Source organism: Thamnophis elegans, chromosome 2, assembly GCF_009769535.1.
Source record: "Thamnophis elegans isolate rThaEle1 chromosome 2, rThaEle1.pri, whole genome shotgun sequence".
NCBI classification, from domain to species: domain Eukaryota; kingdom Metazoa; phylum Chordata; class Lepidosauria; order Squamata; family Colubridae; genus Thamnophis; species Thamnophis elegans.
In genome coordinates this window covers 172,313,082-172,331,034 of record NC_045542.1, presented here as the reverse complement: position 1 = coordinate 172,331,034, position 17,953 = coordinate 172,313,082, and the positions used below count along the sequence as shown (strand labels likewise).

At 43.1% G+C, this 17,953-nt stretch overlaps 1 protein-coding gene across 7 annotated transcripts in view; it reads left to right on the top strand.

The window, feature by feature from the left end:
* The window catches only part of LOC116503329 (zinc finger protein 729-like), a 55,076-nt gene that overhangs the window by 13,281 nt on the left and 23,842 nt on the right, over positions 1 to 17,953 (top strand). For 3 of the 7 annotated variants that reach the window (XM_032209672.1, XM_032209670.1, XM_032209675.1), the window contains one exon: positions 3,387 to 3,516. In XM_032209672.1, the coding sequence (XP_032065563.1) occupies positions 3,387 to 3,516 (130 nt within the window). Of the gene's footprint in view, positions 1 to 189; positions 866 to 1,108; positions 1,224 to 1,333; positions 1,402 to 3,386; positions 3,517 to 6,455; positions 8,686 to 12,232; positions 12,317 to 15,370; positions 15,970 to 16,220; positions 16,336 to 16,450; positions 16,519 to 17,953 lie in introns of those variants that run through there. The other 4 variants (XM_032209669.1, XM_032209677.1, XM_032209676.1 and 1 more) reach the window with 4 other exon arrangements.

Sequence of the window (17,953 nt, the reverse complement as noted above, 5' to 3'; positions counted from 1 at the left end):
TAATGAAAAAGGAAGCAAAGTTGCCCTTTGCGCCAAATCCACCAGGGGGCGCTCTCTGTCAAGGGTAGGGAGCTCCAGGAGCTTCCCCATTGGCCTATTGGTGGGCGAACGTCACGGCTGATTTTCCAAATGGGGAGGCGAAGGAAGTGACATCACAAACGCTTGCCTCTCTTGGACGCTGCACTCGCTCTCCTTAACCACTGCGCTTGGGTGAAGGCTGTTCAGTGGCTGAATTTCATTTTATAATTTTCTTTCCATCTGAGATACAGAAACTGGACGCCATTTGTGGTCCTTCCAAGGCAAGCATTTCTCTTGGGGAGGAAACAAAGAGCAGAATAACTTGCAGAGATCAGTCCAGCGGCCCCATAAATGGTCCCGTGAAGGAAAAGGCATCTGGAGACCCACCAGAGTCCTTGGACCCATCTGCATTGCTTTGCAGGACAGAGAAAGGATGGAGACACGATCTTTTGCAAAGGAGGGAAGCGGAAAAGGCCCTTCAGCTGTTCAGCCTGGGAAGTGGGGGAAGCCCTGGACAAGGACTGGGCAGAAGATCCTGGAGGAGGAAACCATCCTCCCTTCAGAAGTTCAGCCCTGGAACTTCATCCAATACCGGGAGGCTGAAGGTCCCCGAGGACTTTGCAGCCGACTCCATGATGTTTGCAGACGATGGCTGAGACCAGAAAAACACACGAAAGCCCAGATGCTGGACCTGGTGGTTCTGGAGCAGCTCCTGGTCCTTCTGCCCCCAGAGATGGAGAGCTGGGTGCGGGAGTGTGGAGCAGAGAGCAGCTCCCAGGCGGTGGCCCTTGCAGAAGGCTTCCTCCTGAGCCAGGCGGAAGAGCAGAAGGAGCAGGTCCAGTTGCAGGTGAGAGACTTTAGGGAGCTCAGAAGGGAATAGAGAAAGTGTTTAAATACTTCACCTCACCTTCCCAAACATCTGACATTCATAATATGTGGTGATGTCCCACCAATTCTTGCAGGACATTGTTCCATTGTTTTCTCACTCAACCTCATGGATGGGTATTGGGGTGTTCTGAATATAAGAATCCACTTTATTTCATGTGACGTACATTAATTCTGCTTCTTTTTTCCTTCTTCCTATTTGAAGTGCTGCACTGTGGAGATCAGAGATCCCGAGGGAGAGAAGAACCCATCAAATCCCCCTCAGGAGCTATTTTTCAGGAGGATCCCTTGGGAAGATCAAAGTCAGGACACCTCAGGAGGTAATGGAAAATCCTCCCAATTGCCCATCTCTCTTACCTTCGCTCACCTCTTCTATAGAATACCCCCTCCTTTGTTAAATATGCATTTTGAAATTATATATTCCTTACAGAGAAACAAAGAATGAAGCTTTCTGGTTTTTATGATGAAGATCAAACAGCGGTTGAATCTCCAAATCAAGTAAGAAAGAGAAAAGTTATTAGATTTCTATTCTCAGTTCAGGAAGTGAAGCGGGTATGCAGAGTGTTCCCTCCTTCTACTTCCCCCGCTTGTTTCGCCTGGATTTTTTTTTGTTCTTCTACAACATGGAGAGCAGAATAGCGGGTTCATGTTACTGTCAGTCAGCATAGCTTTCTCTGGTTATCTTATTCTGTTAGGTATTCCTACAACTTTGAGTTTACAAGAATTTTAACAAGTCCTTGAAGAAATAGGAATAAACATTTCACAGTGGCAGGAACTGCTAGAGACCTGGGCTTTTTTTTGACTGAATTGTGCAGGGCTAATGAAAAATAACTAAATACATTGCACATTACCATTTCTAAAAAGCCTCATATATAACCTGTAGTTCAAAAATAAGCATTAAAATCTAAAGGGACTGGCCGTGTTGAGCATGTAATCAGGGTACTTTGGGCTACAAAATAATTTTCAATACTCAGTTAGGAGATCAAACATTCCGGCTTTGCAAAGGCTGAGAAATGACTTTCCCAAGGAATTGTCTCTTCTTTCTTTTCTTCCTTTCAGCCAATGGCTCAGACTACCAGATCAATCAATGACAGACAGAGCGATAGATCAAGTTGATCCAGAAGTAGGATTACTTTGCTGAAAGGCACTGAAGATTTTGCAGAATCAATGCACTTGATAAAACGTCCCCAAATAATTCTTCAGTAAAAGCAATTTATAGATTTGCCCATTTTCTCACCTAAAATTAGGCTGTGTTGTGCAAAGCCATTTAACTTGCTGCATATTCCTGCTTTGGGAATTTGGGAACAATGGAGCAGAATAACAGCGTTGATAGGGATCTTGGACGTTTTCTAGTCCAACCGGCTGCCCAGACAGGAAGTCCTATAACATTCCAGAGAAATGGCTGTCCAATATCTTCATAAACACCTCCAGTGCACCGACAATTTCTTGAGGCAAATCATTCCTCCCTGCGTCCCATCAGATCGCACAGGGTAGGCCTCCTCCGAATTCCATCCGCCAGTCAGTGCCGACTGGCGACTACGCGGAGGAGAGCCTTCTCAGTTGCAGCTCCGACGCTATGGAACACCCTCCCCGTGGAGATCCGCACCCTCACCACAGTCCAGGCCTTCCGCACAGCCCTCAAGATCTGGCTATCCCGTCAGGCCTGGGGATAGGATCTATTCTCACCCCGCCCGAATGTTGAGTGAATGTTGTGTTTTTATGGTTAATTTCTTTATTCACATTTTTTTCTTTTAAGTCTTGTCTTGCACTCCCTTCCCCCCATTGTTGTAAGCCGCCCTGAGTCCCCTCAGGGAAAAGGGCGGCATATAAATGCTCATTAAAATCTAAATCTAAATCTAAATTCCACTGATTAATTGTTCTCACTGTCAGGAAATTTCTCTTTACTTGTAGGCTGGTTCCCTCCTTGGATAGTTTTCATTCATTGCTCTTGGAACACTGCTATCATGTCACCCCCTAGTTCTTCAAGATCTTTTTAACATCTGGCAACCAAAACTGGATGCAATATTCCAAGTATGGTCTTAGCAAAGCATTATAAAGTGGTACTAATACTTCATATTATTTTGATTCTATCCCTCTTAATGAAGCCTATGATTTTGTTTTTTGTTTTTTTTGGAAACTCTAGCCTACTGCTGACTCATGTTTAAGTTGTTGTCCACTAGGCCTCCAAGATTCCTGTTGCCCTAGTACTGTTACCCTTATTACTACTGTTAAGCCAGGTATCATCTATTCTATGTAGTGCATTTTGTTTTTCTTTCCTAAATGTAGAGCCTTACACTTCATTTTGTTATATGGGGCCTAATCTGTCAATCCTTCTATATCTGGAGCGTATCTTCTGTAGTGTTAATATTCCTGTCAATTTCGTCTTGTCTGCAAATTTGAGGAGTTCCCCTATCCTCTTGTCGAAATCATTAATGAAGATGAACAGATCTTGTGAATCCTCCTGTTCTTTTTTCCGTGTTCAGGAGAGTCTTGTGTCCTTCGAGGAGGTGGCTGTGTATTTCTCTGAGGAGGAATGGTCTCAGCTGGATCCTGACCAGAAAGCGCTGCATTCGGACGTCATGCTTGAAAACCATAGGAATGTGGTCTCTCTGGGTAAGATTTTTCTAGTCCCCAATCAGAGTTCAAGAAGACAGATTATAGTTAATTTTTTATTTAGAAAATCACTGATCAGATATCGTCTCTTGGGAGGGAGAAGGAAAGGATCTTCTCGTACTCCAAGGAAAGAAAGAGTCAATGTCTCTCTGCTTAGATGCTTTCTCTGCCATTTCTGATCTGTATTTTTTCATTTCTATTTGAACTTATCTGTGGGGGCTGAAAAGAATGAGGTGTCTTTTTATGTGTCCTCTGGAGGTCACGCGAGAGGAGTGTGTTGTCATTTGTCCTCTGAAACGTTCCCAAATTATGTGGGAACAGAACTTTCACACTCAGCCGATGACATTCTCCCAATCCAATTGGGAAAACGAAGGTCTCATGCAGCATGACTCAGAACATCCTAGGGTACGGGTAATCCCTGAGGTATGACAGTTACCTTAGCGACTATTCCAAGTTATGGCAGCACTCCCCCAAGTACTTGAGACCCAGTCCCAAAATTCTGAGTGTTTTAGCACCACAGCCGTCATTCACACTTATGAATAGAGGTGCTTCAACATTCGCGCTACCTATTCCCCCATCCCACCCCACAGGGACCTATCATATTTTTCAGACTATAAGATTCCCCCCCCCCCGCAAAAAAAAAGTGGGTGAAAATGTCTGTACATCCTATAGAGCGAATACTGTTTATGGCCTCCCAAACCCTCCATGCGTTCCATTTTTACCCTCCATGGGTCCCATTTTTGCCCTCTCTGGTGTCCAGAAGCACTCTGCAGGCCAAAAACAGGCCTGCTTTTGGCCTCAGGAGGCCTCCACATACTCTCTTTTTGCCCTCTTGTGCATCAGGGAGGCTGAAAACAGGATGCGCAGATGGTTTGGGATGCCAAAAATGAGCCTGCAGAGAGGTTCTCTCTGCCATGGAGGGCAAAAACAGAACACGTGGAGGACAAAAACTATTTTTTCTTTTTTTCCTTCTCTAAACCTAGGTGCATCTTATGGTCTGAAAAATACGGTTCCTTGCGATGATGTGGTGAGCTGTTGGTTCCTTTGCCTACTTTGATACATTTGCAGAAAAAAGAGGCTTAAAGTAGTGAGAGATGCATGAAATCAGTTGTGGGAAACGTATTGATCTCACTCTGGTGCTTTAGGCCTCTGTTCTCCGCTATCTAAGGCCTGCACTAGATCCAGGGCAAAAGTCTTTGAAAACGAACAGGCCTCTTTGCAGAGCATTTGGATCTTACGCAGTCCTCCATTGTTAAAAGACTAAAAGTACTATGATGCGAGATCACATGAGATTAGTACCCTGAGAGCTTGCACTACTTTAGGCCTCCATTCTCTGCGAACTGACCCCTGTACTAGATCCGTCCAAAGAACCCTTGGTCTGATGGGACTTTGGGACAGTGAAATAGCCATTCTTGAATAATAGCAATAGCAGTAGACTTATATACCGCTTCATAGGCCTTTCAGGCCTCTCTAAGCGGTTTACAGAGAGTCAGCATATTGCCCCCTACAATCTGGGTCCTCATTTTACCCACCTTGGAAGGATGGAAGGCTGAGTCAACCCTGAGCCGGTGAGATTTGAACCGCTGACCTGCTGATCTAGCAGTAGCCTGCAGTGCTGCATTTAACCACTGCGCCACCTTGGCTCCCAAGTTGAAGCCTCCCAACTTTCCAGTCTCAGCACGAAGAGCATTTAGAAGCCAATGGGGGGTTTCCACAAGGGATTTGGCTCCAAAATCTCATTGCTGGGATCAAGGAATGGACTGAGTGGGGGTCCCACCCACCAGACTGACACCGTAGAGCAGCTGCTCCAAGGTACACGGGAAGAAGGAGCTTGTTTCAAAATTGTTTCATTTCTCCCAGGTCTCTGCTGAAATTAACCCACCGCAAGAAATCTTAAGTTTTCTCCTAATTCCTCCTTATATGATTATTATTATGATACTCAATGGTGAAAATAGAAAAGTTTTACATTTAGGCAAGAAAAACAAAATGCACAAGTACAGTATATGTGGTACCTTACTCATTAATCATAACTGTGAGAGGGATCTTGGAGTCCTAGTGGACAACCATTTAAATATGAGCCAGCCGTGTGCAGCAGCTGCCAAAAAAGCCAACACAGTTCTAGGCTGCATAAACAGAGATAGAATTAAGATCACGTGAAGGGTTAATACCACTTTATAATGCCTTGGTAAGGCCACACTTTGAATACTGCATCCAGCTTTGGTCACCACAATGTAAAAGAGATGTGGAGACTCTAGAAAGAGTGCAGAAAAGAGCAACAAAGATGATTAGGGGACTGGAGGCTAAAACATATGTAGAATGGTTGCAGGAACTGGGTATCTCTTGGGTAGTCAAAAGAAGGATTAGGTGTGATATGATAGTAGTGTTCCAATATCTCAGGGGATGCCACAAAAAAGAGGGAGTCATGCTATTCTCTAAAGCACCTGTGGGTAGGACAAGAAGCAATGGGTGGAAACTAATAACTTAGAACTATGGAGAAATTTCCTGACAGAACAATTAATCAGTCGAACAACGTGCCTCCAAAAGTTGTGAATGCTCCAAAACTGGAAGTTTTTAAGAAGATGTTGTGTCACCATATGTCTGAACTGGTGTAGGGTGAAGCAGGAGGTGAACTAGAATACTTCCATGTTCTCTTCCAATTCTGTTATTCTATTCTATTCCTTAACTCAAAACTGACTGATTGACATTTGCATATATAGAAATAATTGTAAAGAAAGAAATGTTTTGTAGATATTTTCAAAGTTTTCTTAACTCATGAATATAGAAATCATCATGTCTATATCACACACACCCCTGTAAGCATGCAAACATACAACATAATGGAATTTTGGAGAAATTCAGAAGTAAATTCACTTTGACATTCTACACTTTGACCTTTTCTCTAACCTTGTTATCATTTTCATCTCTCTTTTGCTTTGAAGGTAATAATGAGCAGGAGAATCAAGATTCCTGTGAACTGTTCCAAGTGATCAGTGCTAAAGATGGAATGGAGAAGGTTGGAATTCGAATGGAATTTGAAAGCCATGAGAGAAACCAGTCAAAGAATTGGAATCAGGAAAGCTCATCTTCCACTGATGCTCCAATGCAAGACTTTCTTTCCCAAGATAAAATAAGGAAAAAATATACTGGAAAAAGTGTGAAGCTAATCAAAGCTAAAGTACAAGTAAATGAACACTATTTAACCCAAAACAAAGGACACGATGCTATAAGAAGACACAATGCACAAAATTACAATGGGACATTCATTCTTTCTCTTGGAAATAACTTCTTTACATCTCAAAAAGCGATTGACACAAATGAGAAACCTTATAAATGTTTGGAATGTGCAAAATGTTTCAGAACAAGCAGACAACTTACTTCCCATGAAAAGATTCACACTGGGGAGAAGCTCTACAAATGCATAGAGTGTGGAAAGACCTTTGCTCATAACAATACACTTACTATCCATAAAAGGATCCACACAGGGGAGAAACCATATAAATGCATAGAGTGTGGAAAGACCTTTGCTCATAGCAGTACACTTACTTCCCATAAGATGATCCACACAGGGGAGAAACCCTATAAATGCATGGAGTGTGGAAAAATCTTTGCTCAAAGAGGTCATCTTATTTTCCATAAGATGATCCACACAGGGGAGAAGCCGTATAAATGCATGGAGTGTGGAAAGACGTTTCCTCATGGCAGTGGACTTAGAAGCCACAAAAAGCTCCACACAGGAGAGAAACCATATAAATGCATGCAATGTGGAAAGACCTTTGCTCTGAGCAGTAGACTTAATATCCACCAAAGGATCCACACAGGGGAAAAGCCATTTAAATGTATGGAGTGTGGAAAAACCTTTGCTCAAAGGGGTAATCTTATTTCCCATGAGATGATCCACACAGGGAAAAAGCCCTATAAATGCATAGAGTGTGGAAAGACATTTACTCATGGCAATGGACTTAGAAGCCACAAAAAGATCCACTCAGAAGAGAAACCCTATAAATGCATGGAATGTGGAAAGACCTTTGCTCGAAGGAGTAATCTTATTTCTCATGAGATGATCCACACAGGGGAGAAGCCCTATAAATGCATGGAGTGTGGAAAGACGTTTACTCATGGCAATGGACTTAGAAGCCACAAAAAGATCCATTCAGGAGAGAAACCATATAAATGCATGGAGTGTGGAAAGACCTTTGCTTATAATAGTGGGTTTAGAATTCACAAAAAGCTCCACACAGAAGAGAAACCATTTAAATGTATGGAATGTGGAAAGACCTTTGCTCAAAGTGGTACTCTTATTTCTCATAAGATGATCCACACAGGGGAGAAGCCCTATAAATGCATGGAGTGTGGAAAGATGTTTACTCATGGCAGTGGACTAAGAAGACACCAAAAGCTCCACACAGGAGAGAAACCATATAAATGCATGGAATGTGGAAAGACCTTTGCTCAAAGAAGTAATCTTATTTCCCATGAGATGATCCACACAGGGAAGAAGCCATATAAATGTATGGAATGTGGAAAGACCTTTGCTCAAAAACGTAATCTTATTTCCCATAAAATAATCCACAGAGGAGAAGCCATATAAATGCATGGAATGTTGAAAGAGTTTTGCTCTGAATGGTCATCTTACTTTTCATAAAAGCATCCACATTTGAGTGAAACTATATAGCAATAGTAATTCCACTTAGACTTATATACTACTCCACAATGCTTTACCACACTCTCTGAGCAGTTTACAAAGTCAGCATATTGTCCCCGATTGCCAATTAGAGCATTTGGTGAAGGAGGAGATCTGGGTCCTCATTTTAGCAATCTCAGAAGGATGAAAGACTGAATCAACCATGAGCCGGTCATGATCAAACTCCTGGCTGTGGGCAATTAGCCTGAAGTACTGTATTCTATCCACTGACCCACCATGTCTCTATAGATTTGTATGTGTATGCATATTGTGACTTTCTGATCCAAATGAGGGAAGGTTGAATCCAACAAAATGAAACTTAATGTGGAGAAAAGTAAGATTTCACACCTGGGCAGGAAAAACAGATTACATGAAACCTGGCTCAAAATCAGTAATTGTGAGAGGAACCTTGGGAGTCCGAATGGATGATCACTTAAACATGAGTCATGTGTGTGTGGCAGCAGCCAAAAAAGCTAATATAATCCTTGTTTGTATAAACAGGCATAGAATCAAAATCACATGAAATATTAATACCATTTTATAAAGCCTTAGTAAGACCACACCTGGAATACTCCATCCACTTTAGGTCATCACATTACAAAAATATGTTTAGGGTTTGGAGAAAATGCAAAGAAGAACAGCTAAGATGATTAACGGTCTGAAGACTAAAATATGAAAAATGGTTGCAGGATTTGGGTTTGGGTAGTCTACAGAAAAGAAGGATTAGGAATGATATGATAGCAGTATTCCAGTACTCGAGAGGCTGCCACAAAGAGGGGGGGGGGTCAATTGATTTTCAAAAGCACCAGAGGCAAGAAAAGACACAATACATGAAAAATAATGGAGAGAAGCAACCTCGAATTAATGAGAATCTTCCTTACAGTGAAGACAATTAACCTTCAGATATTGTGGTTGCTTCATCACTGGCGTTTTTAAGCGACTGGATAGTCACTTGTCTGAAATAGATCCTATAGAAACATCAAGAGATCCTGAAATGGTGTAGGACCTCCTGCTTGAGCCAAAAGTGGGGATAAGGTTGCCAGCCACCAAGGACTTGTACCGAGCTTAGGACTTCAGGCACCAGGGTTCCATCAATTCCTGGATGGACAGAAGGAGAAAGTTGTGTCTCTGGTAGATCTTTTAAAAGAAAAAAAATTCTTCCGATTCACTGGTGGATCCAGAAGTGAATTAAAATCTCTCTCCAGCAATTCTCATCTCTGCAAATTGGAATCATAAAATGTTATCAGTACATTTTTGTCTAAAATTAGGTTTATTTTGGGTTGGGCCATAAAAATGATTCGTGCCATCTGATAGTCTGTTTACCTACTGAAAGTAATCTCTACAAGTTACAGATTTTTTCAATAAAATGGAAAATTGAAACTTTTCAATTTCCACTGATTTAAATCTACTCTATCCATTTTCTTGCTAAAAGATTTTTTTTCTCATCCATAATTTGTATTTCTTGTTCAAACAAATAGTCACAATTTTCACTTTGTAAAGACATTGCCTTCTTTTAGCTATTCCACAAAGCTCTTTAATGTTCCCAGATGCAAATGAGCCTGTTATGAAAAATAACAACCACCCACACCTGAAATGTTGTTCTTTGTCTGGGGGGCAACCAGATTAGATCCGGCTTTAAATTACAAATAACAAATTGAATGTCCTTCAGAGTTATAGAATTAACAATCCCGCAACATATAAAAACATTCTTAGCAAAATACTTGGAACTAGTGCAGACCTTTGAAGGACCCTCTTGGGGAGGCTCATCCATTAATCCATCTAAGAATTTTGCCAATTAGAGCATTTGATGAAGGAGATCAGGAGGCATCATGTCCAAGGTTCTGAGATGATCCTGGGATCTACCTGATTTTCTCAGTCTCCATCTGTCCACACCTTCCCTTTCCCCAAGATCCACCCATCCCTTCCACACTTCCTGCCACCCCCATCCTGGGCAAGATGACATCTGGACCCCTCCTCACCACCTTCCTTAGGAACAGCAAGTTCCTCCAGCTGAAAGGCCTGCAGGCAGAGCCTGATCTGTGTCTCCCTCCGAATCCCCCCAAAAGCCCAACAGGGAGAATCTGCCACAACACAAGAGAGACCTTGTGACCCCTAAAAAATGCTTATCATTCAGTTTGTGGTCGAATAGTGGGGTGGGGGTGGGGGGGTAAGCCCTTTAGAGGGAATTGGTCTACTCCCCACCTCCTTTCCCGGGAACTGCAAGTTCCTTTGGCTGGAAAGAGTGTGGCCAGTTGCAGGCAGAGCCTGGTCTGGGAAGGGTCTCCCTCAGCATTCCCCTAAATCCCCCCCCCCCCTCATCAAGGATCTTGGCATAGCCCTGCCAAAGCCTTGGTGCATTCTGGAATCAGAGGGATGCTAGGGCTCTAACCACGGTCAGTCTCGTGTGGTATCTGGAGTAACCAACTTGGTCTTTTCTTCTGGGTCCTTTTTTGTCCCTCCTGTCCGACCTTCTCCTCCTTCCCTAAAGACTGGACCTACCGGCTCCAGGTGATGCTGGAGACCCAGACTCAGCGGGTGTGTGTGTGTGGGGGGGGTGACCTTTACGCTTGCAAGGTGGAGCACGCCAGCCTGGAGGCCCCCATCACTATCGCCAGGCCCGCGTGCAGAGTTGAGGAGGAGGTCGCTTCCCCTCCAGCACAAAGAGCTTCTGACGGTCTCCCCCCCCCCGCCGCCCCTTCCCCCGGGACCCACTGTCTGGGGCAGGGAGTAGATCCCCTGCAGCAGCTGAGCTTCTGCCTGAGAGGATCGTGTCGGGGGGGGGGTGTTCATCAGGAGACTCCTCCGATTCTTTCCCACTCCCGCCTTCAATTTCCCCAAAGGGCTTCAGTGGCGCCTCGTGAGGCGAATTTCCCCCTCGGTCTCTACATGAAAATGGTTTTTTTTCCCTTTTCCTCCTCATAATTCAGCTTTATCTTCCTTTTCCATGATGTCCCTTTCTGACTTTGACAATTCCACCTTTTTCTCCAACAGATGAGACGCCAATGGACTTCTGACTTGGGGAGGGGAGAAGCGGAAGAGCCAATGAGAATTCTCCGTGCTGGAGCGTCATCTGTCTCCGAGTAGAGTCCTATGTGACTTCGCCTGAAGGCGGGAATTCCGCTGAAGGAGAGAAGCTGAGAAAGTGGGGGGAATCCCCGCCTTAAAGTCCCCAAAGGGCTTCAGCTTCCTACTCTCATCTCTGGAGAATTTCTCCCTCGGTCTCTACGTGAAAATGTTTTTTCCCCTTCCTCCTCATAGTTCAGCTCTTTCTTCCTTTTCCACGATTTCCCTTTCTGACTTTGGCAATTCCACCTTTTTTTTTTCCAGCCGGAGTCGAGACGCCATTTCCCCCCTCTTTTGTTTCCCAATGAAGGAGACTCGTTGTGAGGTAAAATTTCTAGAATATCCGGAGATTTCAAGGTTTCCCTCCATTTTGGAACAGGTTTCTTCCCCTCTCCCTTTCTCCTCAGTCTCTTTCTGTGGGTGCCAGAAATGAATCTCCGGAGAAAGGCAGCTGTATGTATGGAATTAAAGAACTAAAAGATTAAAAAAAACCAATCATTTTCCTGGTTGTGGCTTCCGTGTCTGTGTCCCCCCTCCCCCCTTTCAGGCCGAAGTTCGCGGGGTTCTCCAGAGAGTTTCCCGGTCCTCGTCTTCTGCCCGCTCGGCCGTTTCTGACAGGATTTGGCCCCTTTGGAGACCTCCTCCGATCTCCGCGGAGCTGTCAGACGGGTTGTACTTGAGGGAGGCGAGTTCAAATCCTCCAGAGAGCTTTTTGTACTTCTCCACAGACGGGAAAGGGAGGAAGAGGGAGAAAGTGCCGCCTCTGGAGACGTCGAAGCCTTTCTCTGACAGGGAAGGATTGAAAGGAGTCTTTCCTCCTACTCCCAAGCCCATAATCCCCGCCCTCTCCCTTCCCCTCAGACCCGCTCCTCTTTCCCGCCCTTTCTAAGATCCTGGAACGTTGGGCCAAATCCACCTGGGGTCGCCTTCTGGGAAGGGAACTCCCATTGGCCCACTGGAGCCTTGCCTCTCTAGGACGTCGCACTCGCTCTCCTTAACACGCGAGGAGCCGCAGGAGCCGCAGAACCTGCGGGAGGACGTTCAAACGTGTACCAGGTGAGTGGGGGCTCTTCCCGGGTCCCATGCTTCCCAGGCGCTTTCTCCTGCAGGGGGATGCCCGGAAGGCGGAGGGGATCCGGGAAAGAGCCCGAGTGGGTGGAGGGGAGGGTCGGCCTTGCGGAGGCCCAGCAGGAGAGGAGAGAAGCCAGGCGAGGAGGAGGCAGGATTCGCACCAGGATCCCCGAGGGGCCGATCCTGTCTCCGGAGGGGGAGAGAAGCGGGGCGGCCTCTCCAGCTGCCTCCTTCCCGGCCTTGCGCTGGGATGAGCCGCTTGGCGCTCCAGGCAGGTTGGATAAAAGTTGTTCAGTGGCTGAATTCCACTTTTAAAAAATATATATAATTTTTTTATTAATAAACATGTAAAATACACACAAAAAAAACCCTAGACGTACACCACATTTACACAATACAATACGAACAGGAACTTCCTGTTCTTTCTAATAGCAATTATCAATCGCTACCACTCACCTTATATTATTTCCCCTTCTATTGTATTTCATTTAGATTTCACCATTCTTAACCTCTTATTTTACTCAACTATTATTTTTTGAGTTTTATTATATTCCTTCATTGATTTTGTTTCTTTCCTCCATCCACCTATACCATTTATCCCATATCTGGTAGAATTCTGGTTTTTCTTTTCCCTGGATTTCTTTAGTTAGTTTGTCCATTTCAGCACAATCCATAACCTTTCTTATTATTTCATCTTCGCTTGGAATTAATTTGTTTTTCCATTTCTGGGCAAAGGCAATCCTTGCCGCCGTAATTATATGTAGTATTAAACACTGGATTTCTTTTTTGTATTTCACCGACATAATTCCTAATAAAAACCTTCAGGTTTCCATTCTATTTTAACCCGTTATTGCCTCCAGCCAATTTTTGATCCTTTTCCAAAAAAATTTTAGCCTCCTCACAGGTCCACCATAAATGGTAATATGTTCCGTGTATTTATTCGCATTTCCAACATTTTGGGGAGGTATTTGTTAGTATTTTAGCTAATCTTGTTGGTGCCAGGTGCCATCTGTAAAACATTTTGTACTGGTTTTCCTTGTATGCAACTGATAGTGTCATTTTTAAGTTTGTTCCCCAAAATTTTCCCCATTTGTCTAATTCAATATTATAGCCAAAATTCTGCGCCCATTTTATCATTTGTTCTTTCACAATTTCCTCTTCCATTTTATACTGTGGGAAGTTATCATCCAGCCCTCTCCCAGAAAAATGAAATATCCTAGGAAATATTGAAAAGGCAGAATATTTCTCTGGATATGAAAAGAAAGAAACATGTTTTAAAAGACAGAATAGTTGCCTGTAGTTTCCTGCCCATCCCCACTGTTAATGGGCCATTAAGAAGGCCAAGCTAGTCCCCTTTACATAATAAAGACTTCTCCACTGCAGCACCAGGGGGGATGGGAGTAAAGGCATGATAATATTGGCCCTTTACTCAATTGACCACATGGCATCTGAGAACTCAACTAAACCTGGATTCAAAACACAGCCCAGAAAGTTGTCCCTGCATGGCCCTATGGGAGTCTGACAACCAATAAGAATACATTTCTTACACAGGAACAGGAAACAGGGAGGTGGGACTGAACAGGTTATAAAAAGCCTAGCAAGCCCCTCCTTCAGCCCTTCTCTTCTTCTCCACCAACATTGAAGCATGTGATCACCTTTTCTGTTCAGGGCTCAAGCCATGTGGTCCTGTCCACCAATAAACCATCTTTCCAAGCAGCCTCCATGTCTCCAGTGTCTTTTCCCCCACTTGGAGCTGAACCCAGAAGGACATTTCTTTCATCAATACTTCAGGAGGAATTTATATATTCTCCCTATCATCTTTCTATCTGAGCTTTGAATAATTTCATCCAATTTGTGTGGTTCTGTTTCGATGTCATATAATTTAGTATTTTATTGCATTTAGTTTTGATTTGGAGGTAAGTTAGCCAGTCAACTTTCATGTTCTGATCTGCCAATTCTTCAATTGTTTTTAAATTTCCCTGTCTATCAATTAAGTCTTTGTATCTTAGCATTTTGTTCAAATCTATAAAATTTGGGTGAGTTGTCCTTTCTGTCGGTGATAGCCAATTCGGGATTTTTACATAGTGGATTTTTTTTTATTTTGAGCCATTTTTGCAATAACGCTCTTCTGATTAAATGATTTTGAAAGTATTTGTGCGTTTTGTTTATATCATCCCATAGGAATCTATGCCAGCCTGCTTGCAAATTATGGCCTTCTAAGGTCAAAATTCTTTGATTCTTTAGCTCTATCCAATCCTTCACCCATGTTATTGTTACTGCTGATGTGTATAAATCCCAATTTGGTAATGCTAAGCCTCCCCTTTCGTTGCTGTCTTGCATTGACTTTAGTTTAATCCTCGCTTTTCGTCCTTGCCAAATGAACCTAGTGGTTATTTTGTTTAATAACAATTTAAAAACTTTTGTTTTGCTCTTTTTGTTTTCTAGTTTTTCTCACCATGTAGGCAATCGTAAGGCCTCTTGGGTATACTTTCATGGTATCCCAGAGATTTTGAATTGAGGGGTCTTCTTTTTTATTTATTCTAAAGAATAGTTTTAATTCTTTCTCCAGCATTTGAGTGTATTCTATTTCATCTACAATATTTGAATTCATCATCCATCTTTTTCTTCTTCTCTGACCTTTCCATCTTAATTTTATTGGATTATGATCTGCCCACTCATTTGCTTCTATTTCAATTTCGTCTAATTGATTACATAAACCAGATGAGATTCCAAGCCATGTCAATTCTTGATAGGGACTGATGGGGGTTCGAATAAAAGGTATATTGCTTTCTTGTTTTGTGCCTTTCTCTCCAAATATCATGTAGTTTATATTCCATTGTCATCTCAAAAAAGGATTTGGGTAATGTATTTTTTTTTTCTTTTAGCTTTGATAGTCCATTTTTTAATCCATTATTGCATTGTAATCCCCAATTAAGAAAATATGTTCATATTCTAATTCGTTTATTTTGTTGTGTAATTTCCTATAGAATTCCTCTTTCTAATTCTTGGCTTTTCGTTTTCTTTCCATCTCAAATACAGAAACTGGAAGCCATTTGAAATCTTTGCAAGCCAATTTTTTTCTCATGGGCAAAAGAAAAAATAGCAGAATAAGTTGCAGGAATCCATCCTGGGGCACCAGAAATGGTCCCATGAAGGAAAAGGCATCTGGAGACCCACCAGAGTCCTTGGACCCATCTGGAGTTGCTCTGCAGGACAGAGAAAGGATGGAGACACAACCTTTTGCCAAGGAGGGAAGCGGAAAAGGCCCTTCAGCTGCTCAGCCTGGGAAGGGAGGGGAGCTCTGGACACGGACTGGGCAGAAGATCCATGAGGAGGAAACCATCCTCCCTTCAGAAGTTCAGCCCTGGAACTTCATCCAATACCAGGAGGCTGAAGGTCCCCGAGGACTTTGCAGCCGACTCCATGACATTTGCAGGCGATGGCTGAGACCAGAAAAGCACACCAAAGCCCAGATGCTGGACCTGGTGGTTCTGGAGCAGCTCCTGACTCTCCTGCCCCCAGAGATGGAGGGCTGGGTGCGGGAATGTGGAGCAGAGAGCAGCTCCCAGGCGGTGGCCCTTGCAGAAGGCTTCCTCCTGAGCCAGGCAGAGGAGCAGAAGGAGCAGGTCCAGTTGCAGGTGAGAGACTTTAGGGAGCTCAGAAGGGAATAGAAGAAATGTTTGAATACTTCACCCCACCTTCTTAAACTTCTCTGGCCTTCATAATATGTGGCAATTCACCAATTATAGGATAATGTTCCATTGTTTTCTCATTCAACCTCCTTGGTGGATATTGGGGGTTTTGAGGTTGTGTTCCAAATATAAGAATCCACTTTGTGTTGTGTGACGTACATTAATTCTGCTTCTTTTTTCCTTCCTCCTATTTGAAGGGCTGCACTGTGGAGATCAGAGATCCTGAGGGAAAGAAGAACCCATCAAATCCTCCCCAGGAGCTATTTTTCAGGAGGATCCCTTGGGAAGATCAAAGTCAGGACAGCTCAGGAGGTAATGGCAGATCCTCCGATTGCCCATCTGTCTTACTTTCACTATCTCTTCTCTTCTATAGAATACCTCCTCCTATTTTGTTAATTATTTTGTTAAAATTATTTATTCCTTCCAGAGAAACAAAGAATGAAATTTTCTGGTTTTTATGACGGAGATCAAACAGCGGTTGAACCTCCAAATCAAGTAAGAAAGGGAAAATATATTAGATTTCTATTCTCCCTTTGACTTCTTCCGCAACATTGAGAGGAAAACAGCAGATTCATGTTGCTGTCATAGCTTCCTCTGGTTATCTTGTTCTACTAGGTACTCCACCAACTTTGAGTTTACAAGAAGCAATTTTTAAAAGCTCCTTCAAGAAATGGGAATAAACATATAACAGTGGCAGGAACTGCTAGAGACCCTATTTATTTATTTTTTTGGTAATTCTCTGACTTGGAATTGTGCAAGGCTAATGAAAAATAACAAAATACTCACATTGCCACATTACTATTTTTAAAAAGCCTTATTTATAACCTGTAGTTTTCTCTTCTTTCTTTTCTTCCTTTCAGCCAATGGCTCAGACTACTAGGTCAATCAATGATAGGCAGAGCGATAGATCAGTTGATCCAGAAGTTGGATTATTTAATGAAAGACACTGAAGGTTTTGCAGAATCAATGCACTTGATAAAACGTCCCCAAATAATTCTTCAGTAAAAGCAATTTATAGATTTGCCCATTTTCTCACCTAAAATTAGGATTTGTGTGGTGCACAGCCATTTAACTTGCTGCATATTCCTGCTTTGGGAATTTGGGAGCAATGGAGCAGAATAACAGGGTTGATAGGGATCTTGGAGGTCTTCTAGTCCAACCAGCTGCCCAGACAGGAAATCCTATAACATTCCAGAGAAATGGCTGTCCAATATCTTCATAAACACCTCCAGTGTTGGAGCACCCACAATTTCTTGAGGCAAATCATTCCACTGATTAATTGTTCTCACTGTCAGGAAATTTCTCTTTACTTGTAGGTTGGTTCTCTCCTTCAATACAATAATACAATACAATAATAGAGTTGGAAGGGACCTTGGAGGTCTTCTAGTCCAACCCCCTGCCTAGGCAGGAAACCCTATACCGTTTGAGACAAATGGCTATCCAACATCTTCTTAAAGACTTCCAGTGTTGGGACATTCACAACTTCTGGAGGCAACTTCTGTTCCACTGATTAATTGTTCTCACTCTCAGGAAATTCCTCCTCAGTTCTAAGTTGCTTCTCTCTTTGATTAGTTTCCACCCATTGCTTCTTGTTCTGCCCTCAGGGGCTTTGGAGAATAGTTTGACTCCCTCTTCTTTGTGGCAACCCCTGAGATATTGGAAGACTGCTATCATGTCTCCCCTAGTCCTTCTTTTCATTAAGCTAGACATACCCAGTTCCTGCAACCGTTCTTCATATGTTTTAGTCTCCAGTCCCCTAATCCTCTTTGTTGCTCTTCTCTGCACTCTTTCTAGAGTCTCTGCATCTTTTCTACATCATGGTGACCAAAATTGGATGCAGTATTCCAAGTGTGGCCTTACCAAGGCTTTGTAATGTATTATTAACACTTCACGTGATCTTGATTCTATCCCTCTGTTGATGCAGCCTAGA